We start from the raw sequence: 16073 nt of genomic DNA, 5'->3' as shown, positions 1-16073 counted from the left end.
TTCACGCATGGGTTAAGGGTTCAACAATAAAAGAGATATGACTCTTTGAGCTCACCACCAAGGCAGTCCGCCTGCTGTAAACTTTATTAATAACAGAATCGTATCCAGAAAAGCTAGTACTTACAAGGCACTCTTTAAGCTCTCTAACGATATCTTCCTCTTCCGCCAGTAATTCCTCCTGTCTCTCCGTGATAGTATCTTCATCGTAAGTTTCTGCACGGTCAAAATCAATCCACATCACCCTTCCCGGATCATTCTTGAGGACCATCATGTTTCTTGGCTTCGGATCTCGGTGCCGAACAAGGGCCTGATGGATGGCCTGAATACCCATGATCAGGTTATCCATCCGATTCTCCGAGAAGTTATGTAAGTGGATCATTTCCATATGTGGAATATACTGTAATAGCAGAGCACTGGGCAGATATTTGTCGCTAATGAAGGTATCCAGATGAGGCCTGCAGAGCTTGGGATCGAATTTCCTCAGTCTTCCCAATAGGTTCGGCACCACACATCCGCACAGTCCCTTGTTCTTGAGGCGACAGTAGGCTGTGTATTCCCGTACGTGGATGTCCAGTTCACGGTTGACTGGCTCGTAGTACTCTCGAGGGCCTCGTCCGTGGTGCTAGATAGTTTAGTCCAGTAATTCACATGCCGCAGCAGGATGGTTAGACTCACGACCTTCATTACACAAAGCTGCTCTCGTACGACGACAAGGAAAATCGCAGAGAACTCAGACATGGAAAGCTTTTCTTTGAAGAGGATCTCTGCAGGGGTAACTTGAGTGAGCTCCATGGCTGGATGACTAGGGCTTGCTTGTGCGGGAGTATTGTTGATTGTGGGAGACTGCGACACAAGGAGACCCTGGGAGACCACAGAGATGTGACACGTGGGAGATGACTAAACTATTTGCTAAGCACATGATTTTGACGGAGGGTGACACAGGTCAGTAGCATTCCTTTCTTGCTTCGAAGGTGAAGGAATGTATGGAACGCATTGTATGCAGATATAAATAACACTATCAGGAGTTTTCTGGCCCGGGACATATTAAATTCCGAGAAATGACACTGTATGGGTTCGACCGATCTGTATATTCTCCACACACTAGAACTATATTCTATACTTATTCACTCACTTCTTTCTGCGCTGCTTGTGGGTATAATTTTAGCGCTTTACCTATATAGCACTAGCGATGCGGACAAGGCTGAGTATGGGGCTTGAAATGGTAGAAAATCCACCTCGTCACTGGGTAAGCGCTGCTGACTTGTCGCGACGGCCCCTTGGCCACTCAGGTGATCCTGTGGGGTGCATTGCCGGCTTACTATGCATTGGTCTTTGACTGGCTAAGCGCTCGGACGGTCCGCTATTTAACCCAAGTGGACTCCTTTGCGGCATCGTCAAAGTACCAACAACGCTTCCTGGACCCAGCAACCGAACTATGCACCTTGCCTGCAATGCCATCTTTCGGATCTTTATGTTCGCAGGCTGTTCGCTCTTTCAGAAACCGGGCATACTCTAACCTAGTAGTCCCGGACCTCTCTAGCCGCAAATTCATTTTCGCAAAACATACTCTCTGTCGCAGAACAAGCACAATGTCAACTTCCCCGGTTAATACTGAGGATTACGTTGGCCAGTCTGGCCTCCATTATCAGATCGAACGGGTATTACAGGACGAGACGGATCCACGACGTCATGTTTGCCTTGCAACGTGAGTGAACTCTGACTAGTTAGTAATGATTACTTTCTCATTATTATTTCCATCAGCGCTGGTGACCGAAAATTCATTTTGAAATACATTCATGCAGTCAATTTTGAATATCTTAAAGACATAAATAACAGGCTACGCAACAATGCTAGCCATGTTCGTCTTACCCAAGATATTATCCCTGATCAGTCAATGTTCGTCTTTGAATATTTCGCGGATCATCTTTTACGTCTTAGTCAAAAGGACTTGTCCCTTGGAACGGTAAAACGAATCCTGAAAGATGGCCTGCGTGGGATTGCTGAAATGCATGACCAAGATATTGTTCATACCGGTATGTCTCATTCTTACTAGATTAAGAGGCCGTGGCTTATTGTAGATAGATATCAAGGCAGATAATTTCTTCGTCAACTGGAAGGATTCCCAGGACGGGGTCATGATCGAGAGAGTCCAGCTTGGAGATCTGGAAGATAGCGCATATATTCCACCTGGATCATACATGATTGGCAAGCAAGCGGGCAACTGGATGTGAAGAAGTCCCGAGGCTCATGCGAAAGGGCCAGTGGGTAAGCCGTCTGATATCTTTTCGTATGCGCTGGTGGTAAGTAGCCCCTGCCAGTCACTCCCAATCTGCAAGTTATTTACTTCTTACAGTGTATTTGTGTCCTTTACAAACACGTCATACTGGCGGTCGGAGAAGACGAATTGGATGAGGGCATACATCGACTGGCAATTGTAATTGAGCGCCAGATCTCATACTTCGCAGATGAAGTTGGATTGAATGGTCTTTTCGAACACCTTGGTGATAATCCTTGGGTGCCGATCTTCAAGGTAACATGGGATGGGTTAAACAAGGAAAATCCGCGCCAACCATTTGCCCTTTGGAAGCAAATTGATGATGATTTCAAAGATCTTATCTGTGGCATGACGAATTTTGATCCCAAAAAGAGAATTACTGCCCGTGAGGCGTTGGAACACCAGTGGTTTCAAGGTGTTTTGAGATAGGTGGAGATGGCATGCCTTATGAAATCAACGCTCTGGGGCAGACTTTACGGTGCAAGATTTGGTTTAGTGTGCTCTTATCTTAATTCTGTAATCGGATATCATTACTGCTCATTATGCTCTCCATAGATCAAAGATTATTGAGCCAACTATGTTGTGACATGAAACGGGAGCCATGCCATGAGTAAACATGGGAAAGTCTGATGCGATCGGGGTGATCAAGAGCAATCATATTAAAAGTCTGTGGCTCGGTGAGCTGCAACTGCCGGGACGATCCCCTGCGTCATCCAGATGACCCTTCAGGTCACGTGACTATGCGATGTTGTCCCGAAATGCTTCGTCATTGATATCTGTAGGGAGGGACAGGATTAACGGGTTGAAGCGCCTGAGAGGTGCTGGCACTAGTGCCGGATATCTATTAGCACCATGCTATGAGCTACAGCTCAGTGAAGGTGAAATTGTTGCTTGTATTGGTTATCTAGGCTACAGCGGCAGGGAAGAAGAACGTGTTGGGGGTGGCCAACGTGATTAGCACACGTGATCCTCCCTACCGACCAACCAGGCGCCTCAACACATCATAAGGAAGAACTGAAGAGACAATTTCAGACTGCTGCGAGAGAAAACAGATTTCCTTTCCTGTTATCAAAATTCAAAAGCTCCCTGAGCTACTCAAAATCCCCAGGTTAGCTCAGCATAAGCCTACACTAGACTTTATCAAACTCCCCATTGATGACTCCACTGCACTCGTGGAGTGTTTTGTGATGTTTCTCGTTTTGACCAGAGTCATGCGACTTGGGGAAGCTACCCTATAGGGAGAAATACGTGTAAGTCTTGAAACCCCGTGCAGAAGACGCAACAAGTACATATTCGGCGGCTTTTATGACCACAAACATATCGAGGTCATGAGGGGAAATGTACTGATACTTTGCGTATTCAGTCTTGCAGCGCCTCGCATTGAATCTGCTACATAAAAGGCCGCGATATTCAGGTGCATCTAACTAACCATATCACTAGTGGTAAATCTTCGACACTTTAGCTTTAACCCGCCAGTGACCGTCCTTCGAAAACGGGAGTCCACGATCACGAACAACCCGAATATTGTCCTCGGTAGTCTCGCACAATTCAAAGTCGAATCTGCGAGCCATAGCAGCTATGGTGTAATACAGCTCTGCGTAGCCTAGACTGTACCGGAAATGTCGAGTTAGTCCAGATCTGTCTAGCCAGAGGCAAACAACTTACTTTATGCCAATGCACGCTCTGCTTCCTTTCCCAAACGATGCCATGAATCGGGTGAGATTTTCACCTCGCTCTTTTGCTAGGATCCAGCGCTCTGGATTAAATGACTCTGGGTTTGGGAATATAGTAGGATCTGTATTCATGAAATAGCTTGATGTGCTAACCGGGGTCTGCGGAGGAGGTGGTTAGCACTGTGGAAGTACAGAGAAGCAGCATGACCTACTCCCGGTGGGATGGTGAAATCCCCGTATGTCAAAGCCTCGTCCGGTGCAACTCGTGGTGGTCGAGAGACGAGACCATAGGACAGTCGGAGAGCTTCATTGACAACCCCAGTCTATATGCCGCGGGCTATATTAGATGTTGGGATACCTAGCTGAACTGAGTAGAGGGGACGAACCAAATATGGCAGCTGCTCCAGGTCTGCCAGAGGCACAGAATCTCCAGCACAGGGCATCACCGGCTGCAGCTCTTCCCGGAGCTTTCTGATTATAGATTTGTCATTGTACAAATGGAATGCGGCCACAGAAAGTGCATTGGCAGGAGACTCTGTGCCTCCGCTTAGGAGGATCATGCTTTCTTCCTTTAGGCGGGCCAAGGTTCTTTCATCAGCAGGTATTGTTGGTGAGCTGAGCGCTTCAAGCAATGTCTGGTCTTTCTTGTCAGAGGATTGATGGTCGCTGCTCTGTAATGCGCGCTGTGATTTTTTGGTCACTTCTCCCAGCAGTGCAGCTGTGGCGGGCTTGAAAAGGCTCATTATACCGGATGGCATGAGTTGGAAGAGCTGAATCAGGATCGGGGCGAATCGATTCAGATGGTTGACACTCTCCAGTTCTAGAATGCTGCCGCGAATATCATTCTTAAAGTTGTTATCATGCAAGAAGTCTAAGCTTTCACCGAAAGTATACTGAAAGATGATGTCGCCTGTGAGAGCACAAAAGGCTGCTGTCAGATCTACAGTCGTCCCATCTCGGTAGGCTTGCTCAAATCGATCTGTTAAACTCGCTACCTTGCTCTGAATGAGTAGAGCGATGTTGGCCACTGACTTCTTGGAGAAGAAGTTACTGAGAAGACCCCTCCGGAAACGATGATGCTCATGGTCAACGGTCGTTATCATTGAAAGGGGGGCTGCGAATAAAGGGACAAAATGTGGATCCTTGTTCCTCTTTTTGCCTCCCGAGACATATATCTGGTCGTAGTAGTGAGGGTCCTTGATATGGAGTTCGCGCGGATTGATTCGGACAATTGGACCTGTCCATGTTAAGCATGTGATTGGCGGAAGAAAGAAATCTCATGCGAACTGGGTCCTACCATATTTCTCGTGCATTTTTTCAATTTCCCAGAGAAACATCCCGTCTTGTACCACATCGTAATAGAACTCGAAAAGATGAGTGATCGCAGCCAATTTCGGACCCGGGAACTTGCTAAGCGGGTGAAAGTAAAGACGGTATATGCTCCTTGCAAGAATTGAAAAAATAATGAGGGACGGTACAAGCCAGAGATAAAGAGAATCCATCTTTTTGAGCTTTGCGTTGGGCAATTCACAAGGAGCGTGACACTTGGATGCAACTGGTACATGCTGAGGGTCGAGTTCTATATATGTAGCGTAATTGCCCCAGTATAAGGATACGCCAGTATACGGATGACCCCTTGAAGTTGGAATCCAACGTAGCCAAGTTGGCAAGCTTTCTTGGAAATCGTCGAATCACTGCATGGTTCCAGAAAAGAAACGTTGAGATTCCGCAAGCTCAACCCGAATTGGAAATTTATGCCTCTTTCGTCCGGCCACAGAGGTCATGCGTGATGAAGAAAATTTGATAATTTGACTTGCATGACAGTTGTTTGATGCTACTCCTGGCGTAGTACAGGGTATTATTTTTCAATGACTGTTCGAGGAAGTAGACTATCGACTCCGGTAGAGATCGCCAAGCCTCACACAGCTAGATTTCACGTTTCCTACGTCTCAAAAGGATTTGGGTAGGCATACTCGCATTGTCGACGTCTAGTAACTACCAGTGGCATTCGCTGCGCTCGTATTGCTTACCAATTTACCAGTACAACTGTTACTTCATACTTGATGTCGTAACGAAGCTATACACTGGCGGTGTCAGGGCTGTCTTATGGATCACGTGACCTCCGCATCCAGCGGCCTACATAGGCCCCTGGCATGAACGCATTCCATAGCCTAGCCCGGTGACGCGGCTGCTGAGATGTGTCAATGCACCTTGCTATAAGTAGATGCATATCTGTACCTGTCCATAGTTGTTGCCCGCTCAACAATCATCTGTTGGGACTTACCTACCATTTCAGTCACTCCTGTGACGGAGAGGTCTCTTTTCGTCTTTTGACATATGCCACCTACGGAATTTAAGTTTGGCAAGAAGCAACCTACCCCATTGGTGGGACGAATCTTGGGATGAACGAGTAGTGCAATTATTATGACAGGATCTGACTACTGAGAAACTGGTGGACCCTGCTATATAAATACTGGCAAGAATACGGCTTCCATAGGGGAGGTAACACCAGCAAACCAGATTATTGCCACTGTTCGAACTTGAAGGAACTATGGAATTTATCTCGTCCACTGAGCTGAGCACAATACTTGTCGACTTCCTGGACAGGTTTGGTTACAATGACCAAGCGAGTCTTTCTTCCCACGATCTGCAGGCTATTTATGATTACACTTTGAAATTCCTACCGGAGGAGGAAGGCATTGTTCGTTCTCTTTCAGAATATGTACATTGTACATTCCCTTTCCTTCCTCTCGAAATCCGCAAAGCTGTCGCCGTATATGACAGTTTCCAAATGTCAGTCGACGATATCCCCGTGGAGGAGCATGACAGTCTTTATGAACTATGCCTCCGATTATCCGAGCGACGTGAAATCGAACATCCGGCTTGGAAGGGACTATTCGCTTTCTTCCCAACTATTCTCCAATACTACGGACCCTATGCCCAGACAACCATCTTTCGAGGCGCGGTGGAGTTTATCCAGGCAACTAGTGTCGAGAGAACCCTCTTCAAGGGCTACGTGGGTTCAAACTACCCGAGTTATATTCGACGCATGAGTGCCCAGGGACCTGTGCAAGCAGCTATTTGCTTTCCAGAGAGCGAGTTTCCGCAGGACGAATATTTGCCCATCATCGTTTCCTTGGAAGCTGAGCTGGAGTTCTATGTTGGCACTGTGAATGATTTCTTTTCATTCTACAAGGAGAGTAGCACGGCCTTGGACCGGGTGAATTTTCCTTTGAATGAAGCTGCCTGTACCGGGAGGAATTGCTCAGAGATACTCCTCGAGTCAGTCAACATATCCCTGGAATGTCGTGAGAGAGTCCGAAGAATGTTGGAATCAATTGGCGATGCGAAGCTGTCGGATCGTGTGGAGCAGTTTTTCGTGGGATATGTCCGGTTCCATCTCGCATGCTCCAGGTACAGGATCGGATCACTTTGCGCCGAGTCAGGGGATACACGTCTTACAGCGTTTTATGAGATGAGTTTGAATGCAGTTGGTCAGCCGATCAAAATACGTTCTGCCTTATGATTACGGGTAGATTGGTACCCTGCGCACGTCCAAATATGGCGAGTTTAGTCAGCCCAGGTTCGATTCGAACCCCACTACTTTTGCAACTGGATCGGGTTCTATTTTATTGTCATGACCGAATTTCTGCTTGGACGAGTATAAACAATGAATTTGCTTTTGCTGGCCTGGTTGCTAGTTCTATGTCCTAATTAGATGTTGTGGAAATTCTTCTCTCAACATCAGCATAATAGTACTTTGACATTCGCTTGAGCACATCTCCATAAAGTCACTGATCCTTTCCAAAATAAATACCTAACCGCGGTTACAATAGACCAACCATATATGGTCCACATGTCTCTTGTCTCGATACAGTAGATACTAAAAGAAGACCGAGTTACAGTTCTGGCTGCATGGCAACTAGCACGGAAGGAGATGCATATGCAGCTCGCCCGAACCTGTCAGCACAAATGGATCATCCAAGTGTCGGTGAGTGTATACTCAAGCGACATATATCAGTTACGTTTGGGCAGAATTATAATGAGCAACCACCCAGCTCATACGAGTAGTTTTCAATTCCTGTCACCTCGGTCACTTATTCAAGGTTTCCCTTTTGCTCCCGGTGGACCAAACGTGAATAGTCATATTGAATCCCCAGATGGTTATTTGATTTACTCCTGCATTTGATATGGAGACAATGGGATCTTATATTTGCTTCGCTTTCCTTGGCGTTGCCTTTCACCTGTCCATACTGCCATTGGAGATTGACTATCAGATTCTACGCCTACTTTGCCTTTTCATAGCCATATGGATAACCCTAGTCTGTGTCAACTGCCAATATTACGATGCAGCTCTCCTCTCAGCCATCAAAACAGTTTTCAGCATGACCTTTTGTTTCACGACAGGTTTAACAACAAGCATGATCATCTACCGAGCTTTTTTCCATCGCCTGAGAAATTTCCCCGGCCCGTTTGCCGCGAGAATAAGCAAACTCTACGCTTTCACCTTGCAGTGGAAAAGCTGGCAGCTCTTCTCGGATCAAGTTGCCTTGCAGCGCAAGTATGGAGATTTCGTTCGCACTGGTAGGTGACTTACTCCTCTTTATTTGGCATTGGTCATGACACAATATAGGCCCCCGAGAGATTACTATCTTTCACCCTTCAGCGATACCCATCATCTATGGCTCGCAGTCACCTTGCATCAAGTCCGCATGGTATCATCAGGTCTCCAGACTCGACACCGAAACTTCAGTAAACACCACGCGAGACCCGGCATTGCATCGTCTGCGGAGGCGGGCGTGGGATCGGGGATTGGGTGTTAAAGGTGAGCTAAACATGATCTTTCAGACGCAGTGGTCAATTAATATGTAGCCCTCGCCCAATACGAGTCGCGAATAATCTCCAAAGCCGAGTCACTCATAACCGAACTAAAATGCCGACTTAACAAACCTCTCAACATATCCCAATGGACTATGTTCTACTCGTTCGACGTGATGGGCCTGGTAGGATTCAGCCACGATTTCAAACAGCTTGAAACCGCCACCGAGCACTACGCTATCAAAGGCATGCACGACCAGCTGTTCATGCTAGGCCTTCTTAACCAGATCCCTTGGCTTTCGTACCCGCTAAATGCACTCCAACCACTCAGTGGTGGATTTGGATCGTTCAAGATGTATTGCAGTCAAATGGTCAAGGAGAGACAACAGGTTCGTCACAATCTCTCAATACATCCACCACCCCCCACCAACACAGTATTCATATCCCAGGCATACAACCACTCCCCCGACAAAACCCCCCAAGACATCATCTCCTGGCTCCTCAAAGCCCAAGCCGAGAAAGACCGCTCCGCACCACCCACACCCAAAGCCCTCCACGAAGACTCCAACGTCCTCATCCTCGCCGGAAGGTATCCCCCTCCCCATTTTCTTTCCCCCTTCATACCCTCCAACCCTAACACCATACCCAACCAGCGACACAACAGCCACCACCCTGGCCTGCGCCCTGCACTACCTCGCCACCCACCCAACCATCTACAAAACCCTGCAATCCCACCTCGACCATCTCTTCCCCAACCCAACCCACCCCCCCACCTACACTAAACTCCGAAACATCCCCTACCTCGACGCTATCCTCAAAGAAACCATGCGTCTGAAACCAGCTGTTCCCAGCGGTCAACCGCGCGTGACTCCACCGGAGGGTCTATATATCGGGGACGTCTATATCCCAGGTGCTATCAACGTTCTTGTCCCGCAATATGCCGTGCATCGCGATGAGCGGTTTTTTCCTCAAGGAGGGGAGTTTGTACCCGAGAGGTGGATTACCACCGACCCGTCCTTGGGTGTAGATGAACGGGCGTATTTTCCGTTCCAGATTGGTATGTACACCCCCCTCCCCCCCCCCCCACCTCCTTCTTCCCTTGAGATGGTGTTGGTGGTCTAGACTAGGCTGATAGATTAGGTCCTCGGGGATGTGTCGGGAAGGAATTCGCGATGATGACGATGCGGGTTTTTGTTGCTTGTGTTGCGTTGAATTTTGATGTTGAATTGGTGCCCGGGGAGGATGGGGTGGGGTTTGATACGGGGGCGAGGGATTATTTGGCGTTGGATGTTGGGGAGTTGGGGTTGGTTTTGTCGGAGAGGGGGGGGTAGGGTAGGAATGTCTTTTGGGGTGGTTTTGGAGGGGTAGAGCTGTATGACCCTATTTATATGAGAAAGTAGAGGGATGGTATTTCACTGGATATGTTTGATATACTATGTATTATGCTGTCGCATTGTCCTTCGACATGAGGGAGGATATTTTACCTCGTGATACTGCGGTTCTGTAGCCGTCATTAAAGGGCTTGGTATTATCGCTAGAATCTGATTCTTCCTTAAATGTCAAGCTGTACAATGACCAGAAGGCTGCTTAATCTGATCTAACGGCCATGTGTAGAACTGCCCTCCATTGATCCACCGAACCATCATATCCAATGCCACGTCAGGGCAGTCTTGAGGCAGCTGCCAACAATTTATCGAGTTAGCATCCACCTATATTTTGTCAAGGGTGGGGTGACTTACAACATGCCCAGCCCCATCCACCGTCACCAACACGAACCGCGATTTCGCACCAACACGGCCATCCACCCGAACATTCACTTCCTTCATCGAGACTACCAATCTGCTCTCACCCGTAACCACATCTGTCGCCGTCCACGGCCGCAACGTCTTAGACGTGAACTCGACCTGTCCCTTCCAGGACAATGAACTCGCCCAGCGCAGATTCCCTGCCGTATTACAGGCCAGGTCCAGATTCCCCTGGTAAGCGAGATAATGGACCCCATTCTCTAGTAGAAATTTGACTTGAACCGATGAAGGTGTCATCTCGTCCGAGCTACGGCCGAATGCTAGCGACACGGACTCGGCCACGTTCTTGTATTCTGTGATCTCCTTGGGAGGTGAAAGGGCTTCCCAGACTGCTGCGGAGTTGAGGTATTCCTCGATATGCGTGGCTTGGATGTAGCAGATGCCGTCGACTTCGCAGGTCGGCGGTGACTATGCCATACCTGATTAGGATGCTTCGATCAAATACTTAGAGGAAGGTTGACTTACTATCGAACCGGTTCCGACCTACTTGGAATGCGTGGGGATTGAGCTGGTTCTGTTGGATGATCTGGGCGCCGAGGTATGGGACGTAGTGGCCCTGCGGAGGTCAGTGGTGCGCATGCCATCGAAGAGGGATAGAAGTTTAGCGTACGGCATATGATTTCCCGGATAGGTGAAGCGGATGGGACTGGTGGTGAGGAAAAGACATCGGAGATGGAGAGCTGCAAGAACCGGTGCATGTCGACAGCAGCCTCATGCGAATCGATCGGCAATTCGTAGCCTTCGTCAATATAGGAAAAGCCCACATCGACCGGCTGATCAACAAAGAGTAGGGACGAATTCCGAGACCAGCCATAGGGGTTGTAGTACGTGCCATTTCCATACTCGTTGACCAGACAAGGACCGACCTCCTCAAACAGCCCGATCATGCTGGAGCCACCCGGTCCACCAGTCATCCAGAGAGTTAGGGGGTCGCTAGCGGGATATCATTCTGGCTCTCAAAGTACCAGAAGAAAAAAGTGTTTAGACCCGATGTCAAGCCAGCCGGTGTACTGAGGTCGAGCCAGCCGCGCAGAGAGATTCGTTTTGCTGACGGATGCGAATGGAGTAATCGGGGGGAATGTTGGCTGCGGACCACGCGAAAGTCGTCTGAGCTATCAGCCTGCAGGACAGTCTGGGTGGAGGCATATGCTACACCAAGAAGGGCGGCACAGCAAAAGAGAAAACATCTGGGGTTGATGCAGCTGGATCGAGGGAAGGGGAAAGAAAAAGGAAGGAAAACGAGGCATCATACCAGGCACCAGTCGCGTCACTGGCTCAATCCTGGCGTGTCTAGCGCGCTGCATGATAAGCGTTTGTCGGCTGTATCCGCCAGGATCCGCGTCGGTCTGACTCACCGTCTCTTTTCTCCGCATCCCTCCCCGAGTTGTCTACATGGTACGTGTGCACACATGCGATAAGTTATGGCGGAGTCTATTCATGTTCAGATTCTATACAAAGTGTCTATTTACCATACAGGCATCCCAAATCGTCAACCATCACTCATCTCAAGCCCGGAGTTGGACCCTGTCCAAAGAAGTATCCGGCAGATCCTCAAAGCACCTCATCAGAACAGAACTGAGCCACCAGTCAGGGTGCCTCCGGCCAAAGGCGCAGTGATGATGCCAGCCTCCAACAAGTCTTGGGCCAGTCTGACCAGCAATCCGTCGCAGCCCTTGGCGGCCAGAACATCAATGGCCACGGGGAATTTCTCCTTATGCTGCGTGATTGTGCTAAAGGCTTCGACCTCTCCAATGGGAATGACATAGTCAGGCACACTCGCCATGTTGGAGATCAGGAAGCGGCTGTACCCCGAGGGTGCACCTGGGAGAGAGCGATAGACATTACGCGGCGTCTGCGAGCCGTCGGTGCCCACGTACACAATCAGTGACGAGGAGCACTGGTCAGGATCGGAAATAGGCGTGAGGTAGTTCTCAGCAATCCAGTCCATGAAAAGCGTCTTGTTATAGATGGCCTCGTCGAGGGCCGAGTCGGGGTACCCCATCGACCAGTCCCAGCGGGATAGAGGCACAGGGTCGACAAAGGGGACTCGTCCGTCATGCTTGGCTATCAGTCATCAGTCAACAATATGAAGAGAAACAGAACTTCGGGGGACGGGCGTACCAGCATAATCAGCATAAAAAGGATCTCTGACAAGAGGAATCTGCTGCTTGGTGATCAACATCGGATAGGTCAGGTTAAGTAACGTTTCGAGAGACACATCACTGGGAGCATCAGCCGGGGGGTTGGAGGCCCAGTCCGCAGGCAGATCCAGCGGTGTGGCCGTTGTGTTGAGGAAAATCGCCAAGCGCTTTTGGAACTTGGCCAGCAGTGCATCCGCTGCAGAATCATTGGTGGTCGGAAAATCAATGGTATACAGCTTGCTGGGGTACTTGACCGTCTTTTCACTGAACGAGGTGTAGTTGGTGCTGTAGAGCGCCTGGTTGGCGCGGTCCCACAGATACGGATCCCTGGTCAGCACACCCGCTGTGTCCAGCACAGGAGACATGGACATGACGTGGTCGAGTTCAACGAGGCCGTGCGAGGGACGAGAGCCGTAGACGCCTTGGACTTCTGCGGGATTGCGGATGGAGCCACCCGTGTCACTGCCCAGTGCCAGATCCAACCACTCGTAGGAGCCAATGGATGCTCCCGCGCCAGAGGAGGAAGACGAGGGGTCTTGGTAGCCATCTCCACGCGGGTTGAAAGGCGAGTGGAGGTCAACCCAGTCGGCAGTGGCCGTCTCTCCGTTGGCAAACTGCGAGGGCTTCTGCAGCCCGACAATGATGGCGCCTGCATCGATCAGGCGGGAGACTGCGGTGCCCGTGGCATTGCTCTCTTCGTAGAGGTTGTACCATGCACGGTTGCCATTGCTCTGCCGGACACCAGCCAGGCTGTAAATGTCCTTGACACCCACGCGGACTCCAGCCAGCGGCTTCTCGGCACTGGGGGTGTAGTAGATCCGAGAGGGCACGCCAACCGTTGCGGCCACCAGACCAGCCACCTGCGCGGACAAAGGCTGAAAAGTACCGTCTGGCTTCTGCAGTAGCGACTGCGTAAAGGATCCGGCAAAATCGCTGTAAAGACGGTATACCGGATAGAGATTTCCGGTGGCCTGCTCGAGGAAGTATGGGCCGGATGGGACGATCCTGGACTCTAGGGGAGCGAGGACGCTGGGACGGGAAGCGTTGAACGTAGTTATGGTGACATTGTCGGGCTTGTAACCGCGAACGAAAACGGCGCCCAAAAAGGCGTCAGTAAAGACATCATCCCTGGTTATCCATGTGGAGAACAGAGAAGACAAAGTTGACGCCTCGGCTGCTTCTTGGACGACAGTTACTGGGTAGAAGCCGTTGGCGCTGGGAATGCCAGAGAGGAAGGCTGGTGACACGGTCACATTGCCGGACGGGTATGGCGAGATGAAGTAGTTGGTGTTGTCGAGGGTGACAGACATGCCCGTGGATACCAGCTGTGCGGCCGCTGACCCGACCAGCCCGAAGGCTGAGAGGGCAAATTGGGAAATGCGCACCATGGTGAGAGTTGAGGATGCCACAGGTCAGTCAGAATCATGCCTAGAGATTGCCATGGGAGAATATATAGTCGGATCCAGATGTGACTTATCATCTGGGATGAAACATGTCGGCCGTCTCCGATTATCTTGAGTCTTCCACCGCTCTCCACCAATGTATAGGCACGAGATATCAATCCTGGCGTGCACGGAAGGTCCTCCGAGTCGTTCGTTGACGCCTGATCTTGGCACATTGGCGCTGTTATCGTTATCAGTTGGAGTAGCTGCTCGGCTGATAACTGATAAGACCAACCCCGAGCGATGTCGGCGCTCCTCAGCGGGACCTCGGATCGTTTGGACCTTCCAGAATGTCAGCTATGCTGATTCCACGTGGCTGAGCTTTCAGAAGCCGGGGTCACACCGGTACACAGGCTTTCTGTCTCCAAATGACTCCATCCTTATCATCGGCTACAGATATGCCCCACTCGCGGATGGAGGTGTGTAAGAGAGGAATAAGAGGAAGTGAGAAAGGATGGACAAAAAAAAAAAAAAAAACGAAGAAAAGTGGAAATGAAGAGGATAGAAGTAGGCATAAAGAAATACATTGATCTCATAATATCACAGATCGTTATAGCGGATAACATCAAAGTATCAGATGCAGCTACTGCCGGCCATGAAGAATCGACATCCATGAATGCACCACCTGGCTACTCAAATCGTCCATTGCCTAGCTAGAGATGAAATGATAGCAGCCCTGCTGGCAGCTGTATTTACCAACAGTTATCGGATTAAGGTTGATCCGAGCAGGAGCCTGCGAGACGGTGCTTGTTTTGGTCTGTTTCTACTCCCCTTATCAATCACCCTTTAAGGCTGGCCGAACTACTTTGCCGTAGCAGTTTTAGGTGGCCACTGAAAGCCTCCAGTTCTACCCGCGCGGTTCCTCACTTTAGGGTCTCGCCCAGACCTGCCTCGACCTGTTGCTCTCGCGGCGGTTTGAGGCTACTGTTGAAGGTTAGCCTGTATACCATCAACCCATGAGCAACATACTCATAATAGCAAATCCACGTAGCATCAATCCTCCCGATTTTGGCATCTGCCATCTGTACGACTGGTATCAGTTACTGCAGAAAACTTGAAGAAATCACGAGAACCCACCAAAGCTTCAACAAAGTACTCCATCATCTTTTTTTCATGGTCCAACCAGTCTAGCTGATATGGTTGGACAGATTGAGGAGTGAACGTCTGCGCACGGTCGAAATCAATCCACGACACTCGGTCTGAGGTAGTCTGCACCATCATATTCCGAGGATATGGGTCTCCGTGATGGACTCCAGTGGAATGTATTTCTCGCAGGATTTGGTGCAGTTGGTGGATCCGTTGCTCTGAGAAAGTCGATAGATCGATGGGCTGAATGTCAGGTATATACTCCATCAGGACAGCGTTTGGATATATGGTATCCTGTAGGAAGTCCTTGAGATGGGGGAGATAATCGGCCGGTTTGATCTGCTCTACCAGGCCATAAAACTCCGGAACATATCCTCGGTCGCATAAGCCGTGTTCCTGGAGTCGGATGAAAGCAGCGCTTTCACACTTGAACGGATCTATTTCCCGCTTTCGAGCGCGAGGCCGACGTTCCCTAAGCAAGGGCTCAGGTGAATGGTACTAAAGGTAGTTAGTGGTATGTTGTTGCTTCACGATACTCACGCGCCCAATCCTTGAAGATTACCTACTACTTTCAAGACACAATCTTTGCCACGCCAGATGGTGCGAAAGACGCAAGATACGGGTGATCTCTTGAGCTGGTCAACAAAGATCACCTCGGAGAGTGCGATATTCATGATGGCGACAAGCTTTGAGAATGGTGCCACGAATCTCGAGGTGCTAGGGGGAAGTGAGCAGATGGTCGATGGTAGACCCCTTGCGCGGCAATCGTCATGTTACTGTGGTCCGGATGTTCAACCAGCATTATTCATGCCTCAGGCGTCAGTTGCTCGGCT

The 16073-nt window shown here is 49.6% G+C and overlaps 9 protein-coding genes across 9 annotated transcripts; 4 read left to right on the top strand and 5 right to left on the bottom strand.

Annotated features, from left to right (window-relative positions):
- Window positions 1-20: 20 nt before the first annotated feature.
- Window positions 21-792, bottom strand: BO80DRAFT_494873 (uncharacterized protein; the record flags this gene model as incomplete). The annotated part of the gene is made up of 3 exons (XM_025723910.1): window positions 21-74; window positions 125-622; window positions 676-792. The coding sequence occupies 3 exons, from the start codon at window positions 790-792 to the stop codon at window positions 21-23; spliced, it is 669 nt and encodes a 222-aa protein (XP_025573616.1).
- A 618-nt stretch (window positions 793-1410) lies between these two features.
- Window positions 1411-2817, top strand: BO80DRAFT_494872 (kinase-like protein). Its single transcript, XM_025723909.1, has 5 exons — window positions 1411-1705; window positions 1762-2033; window positions 2083-2147; window positions 2244-2300; window positions 2354-2817. Exons 1-5 carry the CDS (start codon window positions 1452-1454, stop codon window positions 2702-2704), a joined length of 999 nt encoding a protein of 332 aa, XP_025573615.1. The 5' UTR covers window positions 1411-1451; the 3' UTR covers window positions 2705-2817.
- An 894-nt stretch (window positions 2818-3711) lies between these two features.
- Window positions 3712-5450, bottom strand: BO80DRAFT_477976 (cytochrome P450; the record flags this gene model as incomplete). Its single annotated transcript, XM_025723261.1, has 5 exons — window positions 3712-3883; window positions 3941-4107; window positions 4161-4271; window positions 4335-5185; window positions 5246-5450. 5 exons carry the CDS (start codon window positions 5448-5450, stop codon window positions 3712-3714), a joined length of 1506 nt encoding a protein of 501 aa, XP_025573614.1.
- A 1049-nt stretch (window positions 5451-6499) lies between these two features.
- On the top strand, window positions 6500-7105 carry BO80DRAFT_314661 (terpenoid synthase; the record flags this gene model as incomplete). Its single annotated transcript, XM_025715063.1, has 1 exon — window positions 6500-7105. A coding segment is annotated over one exon (606 nt), but the record flags the coding sequence as incomplete, so codon positions are not given.
- A 39-nt stretch (window positions 7106-7144) lies between these two features.
- BO80DRAFT_320348 (terpenoid synthase) lies at window positions 7145-7444 on the top strand (the record flags this gene model as incomplete). The annotated part of the gene is made up of 1 exon (XM_025715121.1): window positions 7145-7444. A coding segment is annotated over one exon (300 nt), but the record flags the coding sequence as incomplete, so codon positions are not given.
- Window positions 7445-8147: 703 nt separating this feature from the next.
- On the top strand, window positions 8148-10097 carry BO80DRAFT_456604 (cytochrome P450; the record flags this gene model as incomplete). Its single annotated transcript, XM_025722184.1, has 6 exons — window positions 8148-8532; window positions 8582-8773; window positions 8821-9155; window positions 9216-9355; window positions 9420-9823; window positions 9907-10097. 6 exons carry the CDS (start codon window positions 8148-8150, stop codon window positions 10095-10097), a joined length of 1647 nt encoding a protein of 548 aa, XP_025573611.1.
- A 228-nt stretch (window positions 10098-10325) lies between these two features.
- On the bottom strand, window positions 10326-11458 carry cp8 (putative carboxypeptidase Y; the record flags this gene model as incomplete). Its single annotated transcript, XM_025720945.1, has 4 exons — window positions 10326-10445; window positions 10506-10979; window positions 11059-11127; window positions 11237-11458. The coding sequence occupies 4 exons, from the start codon at window positions 11456-11458 to the stop codon at window positions 10326-10328; spliced, it is 885 nt and encodes a 294-aa protein (XP_025573610.1).
- A 582-nt stretch (window positions 11459-12040) lies between these two features.
- BO80DRAFT_410493 (glutamyl-tRNA(Gln) amidotransferase, subunit A) lies at window positions 12041-14390 on the bottom strand. Its single transcript, XM_025717923.1, has 2 exons — window positions 12693-14390; window positions 12041-12635 (listed from the first exon to the last, which is right to left on the bottom strand). The coding sequence occupies exons 1-2, from the start codon at window positions 14098-14100 to the stop codon at window positions 12136-12138; spliced, it is 1908 nt and encodes a 635-aa protein (XP_025573609.1). The 5' UTR covers window positions 14101-14390; the 3' UTR covers window positions 12041-12135.
- Window positions 14391-15017: 627 nt separating this feature from the next.
- BO80DRAFT_456602 (uncharacterized protein) lies at window positions 15018-15914 on the bottom strand (the record flags this gene model as incomplete). Its single annotated transcript, XM_025722183.1, has 4 exons — window positions 15018-15078; window positions 15124-15176; window positions 15232-15723; window positions 15807-15914. 4 exons carry the CDS (start codon window positions 15912-15914, stop codon window positions 15018-15020), a joined length of 714 nt encoding a protein of 237 aa, XP_025573608.1.
- Window positions 15915-16073: the final 159 nt, after the last annotated feature.

This window comes from Aspergillus ibericus (assembly GCF_003184845.1).
Source record: "Aspergillus ibericus CBS 121593 unplaced genomic scaffold BO80scaffold_29, whole genome shotgun sequence".
Lineage (NCBI taxonomy): Eukaryota > Fungi > Ascomycota > Eurotiomycetes > Eurotiales > Aspergillaceae > Aspergillus > Aspergillus ibericus.
The sequence above is the reverse complement of the archived record's forward strand: the minus strand, read 5'-3'. Positions and strand labels throughout refer to the sequence as shown.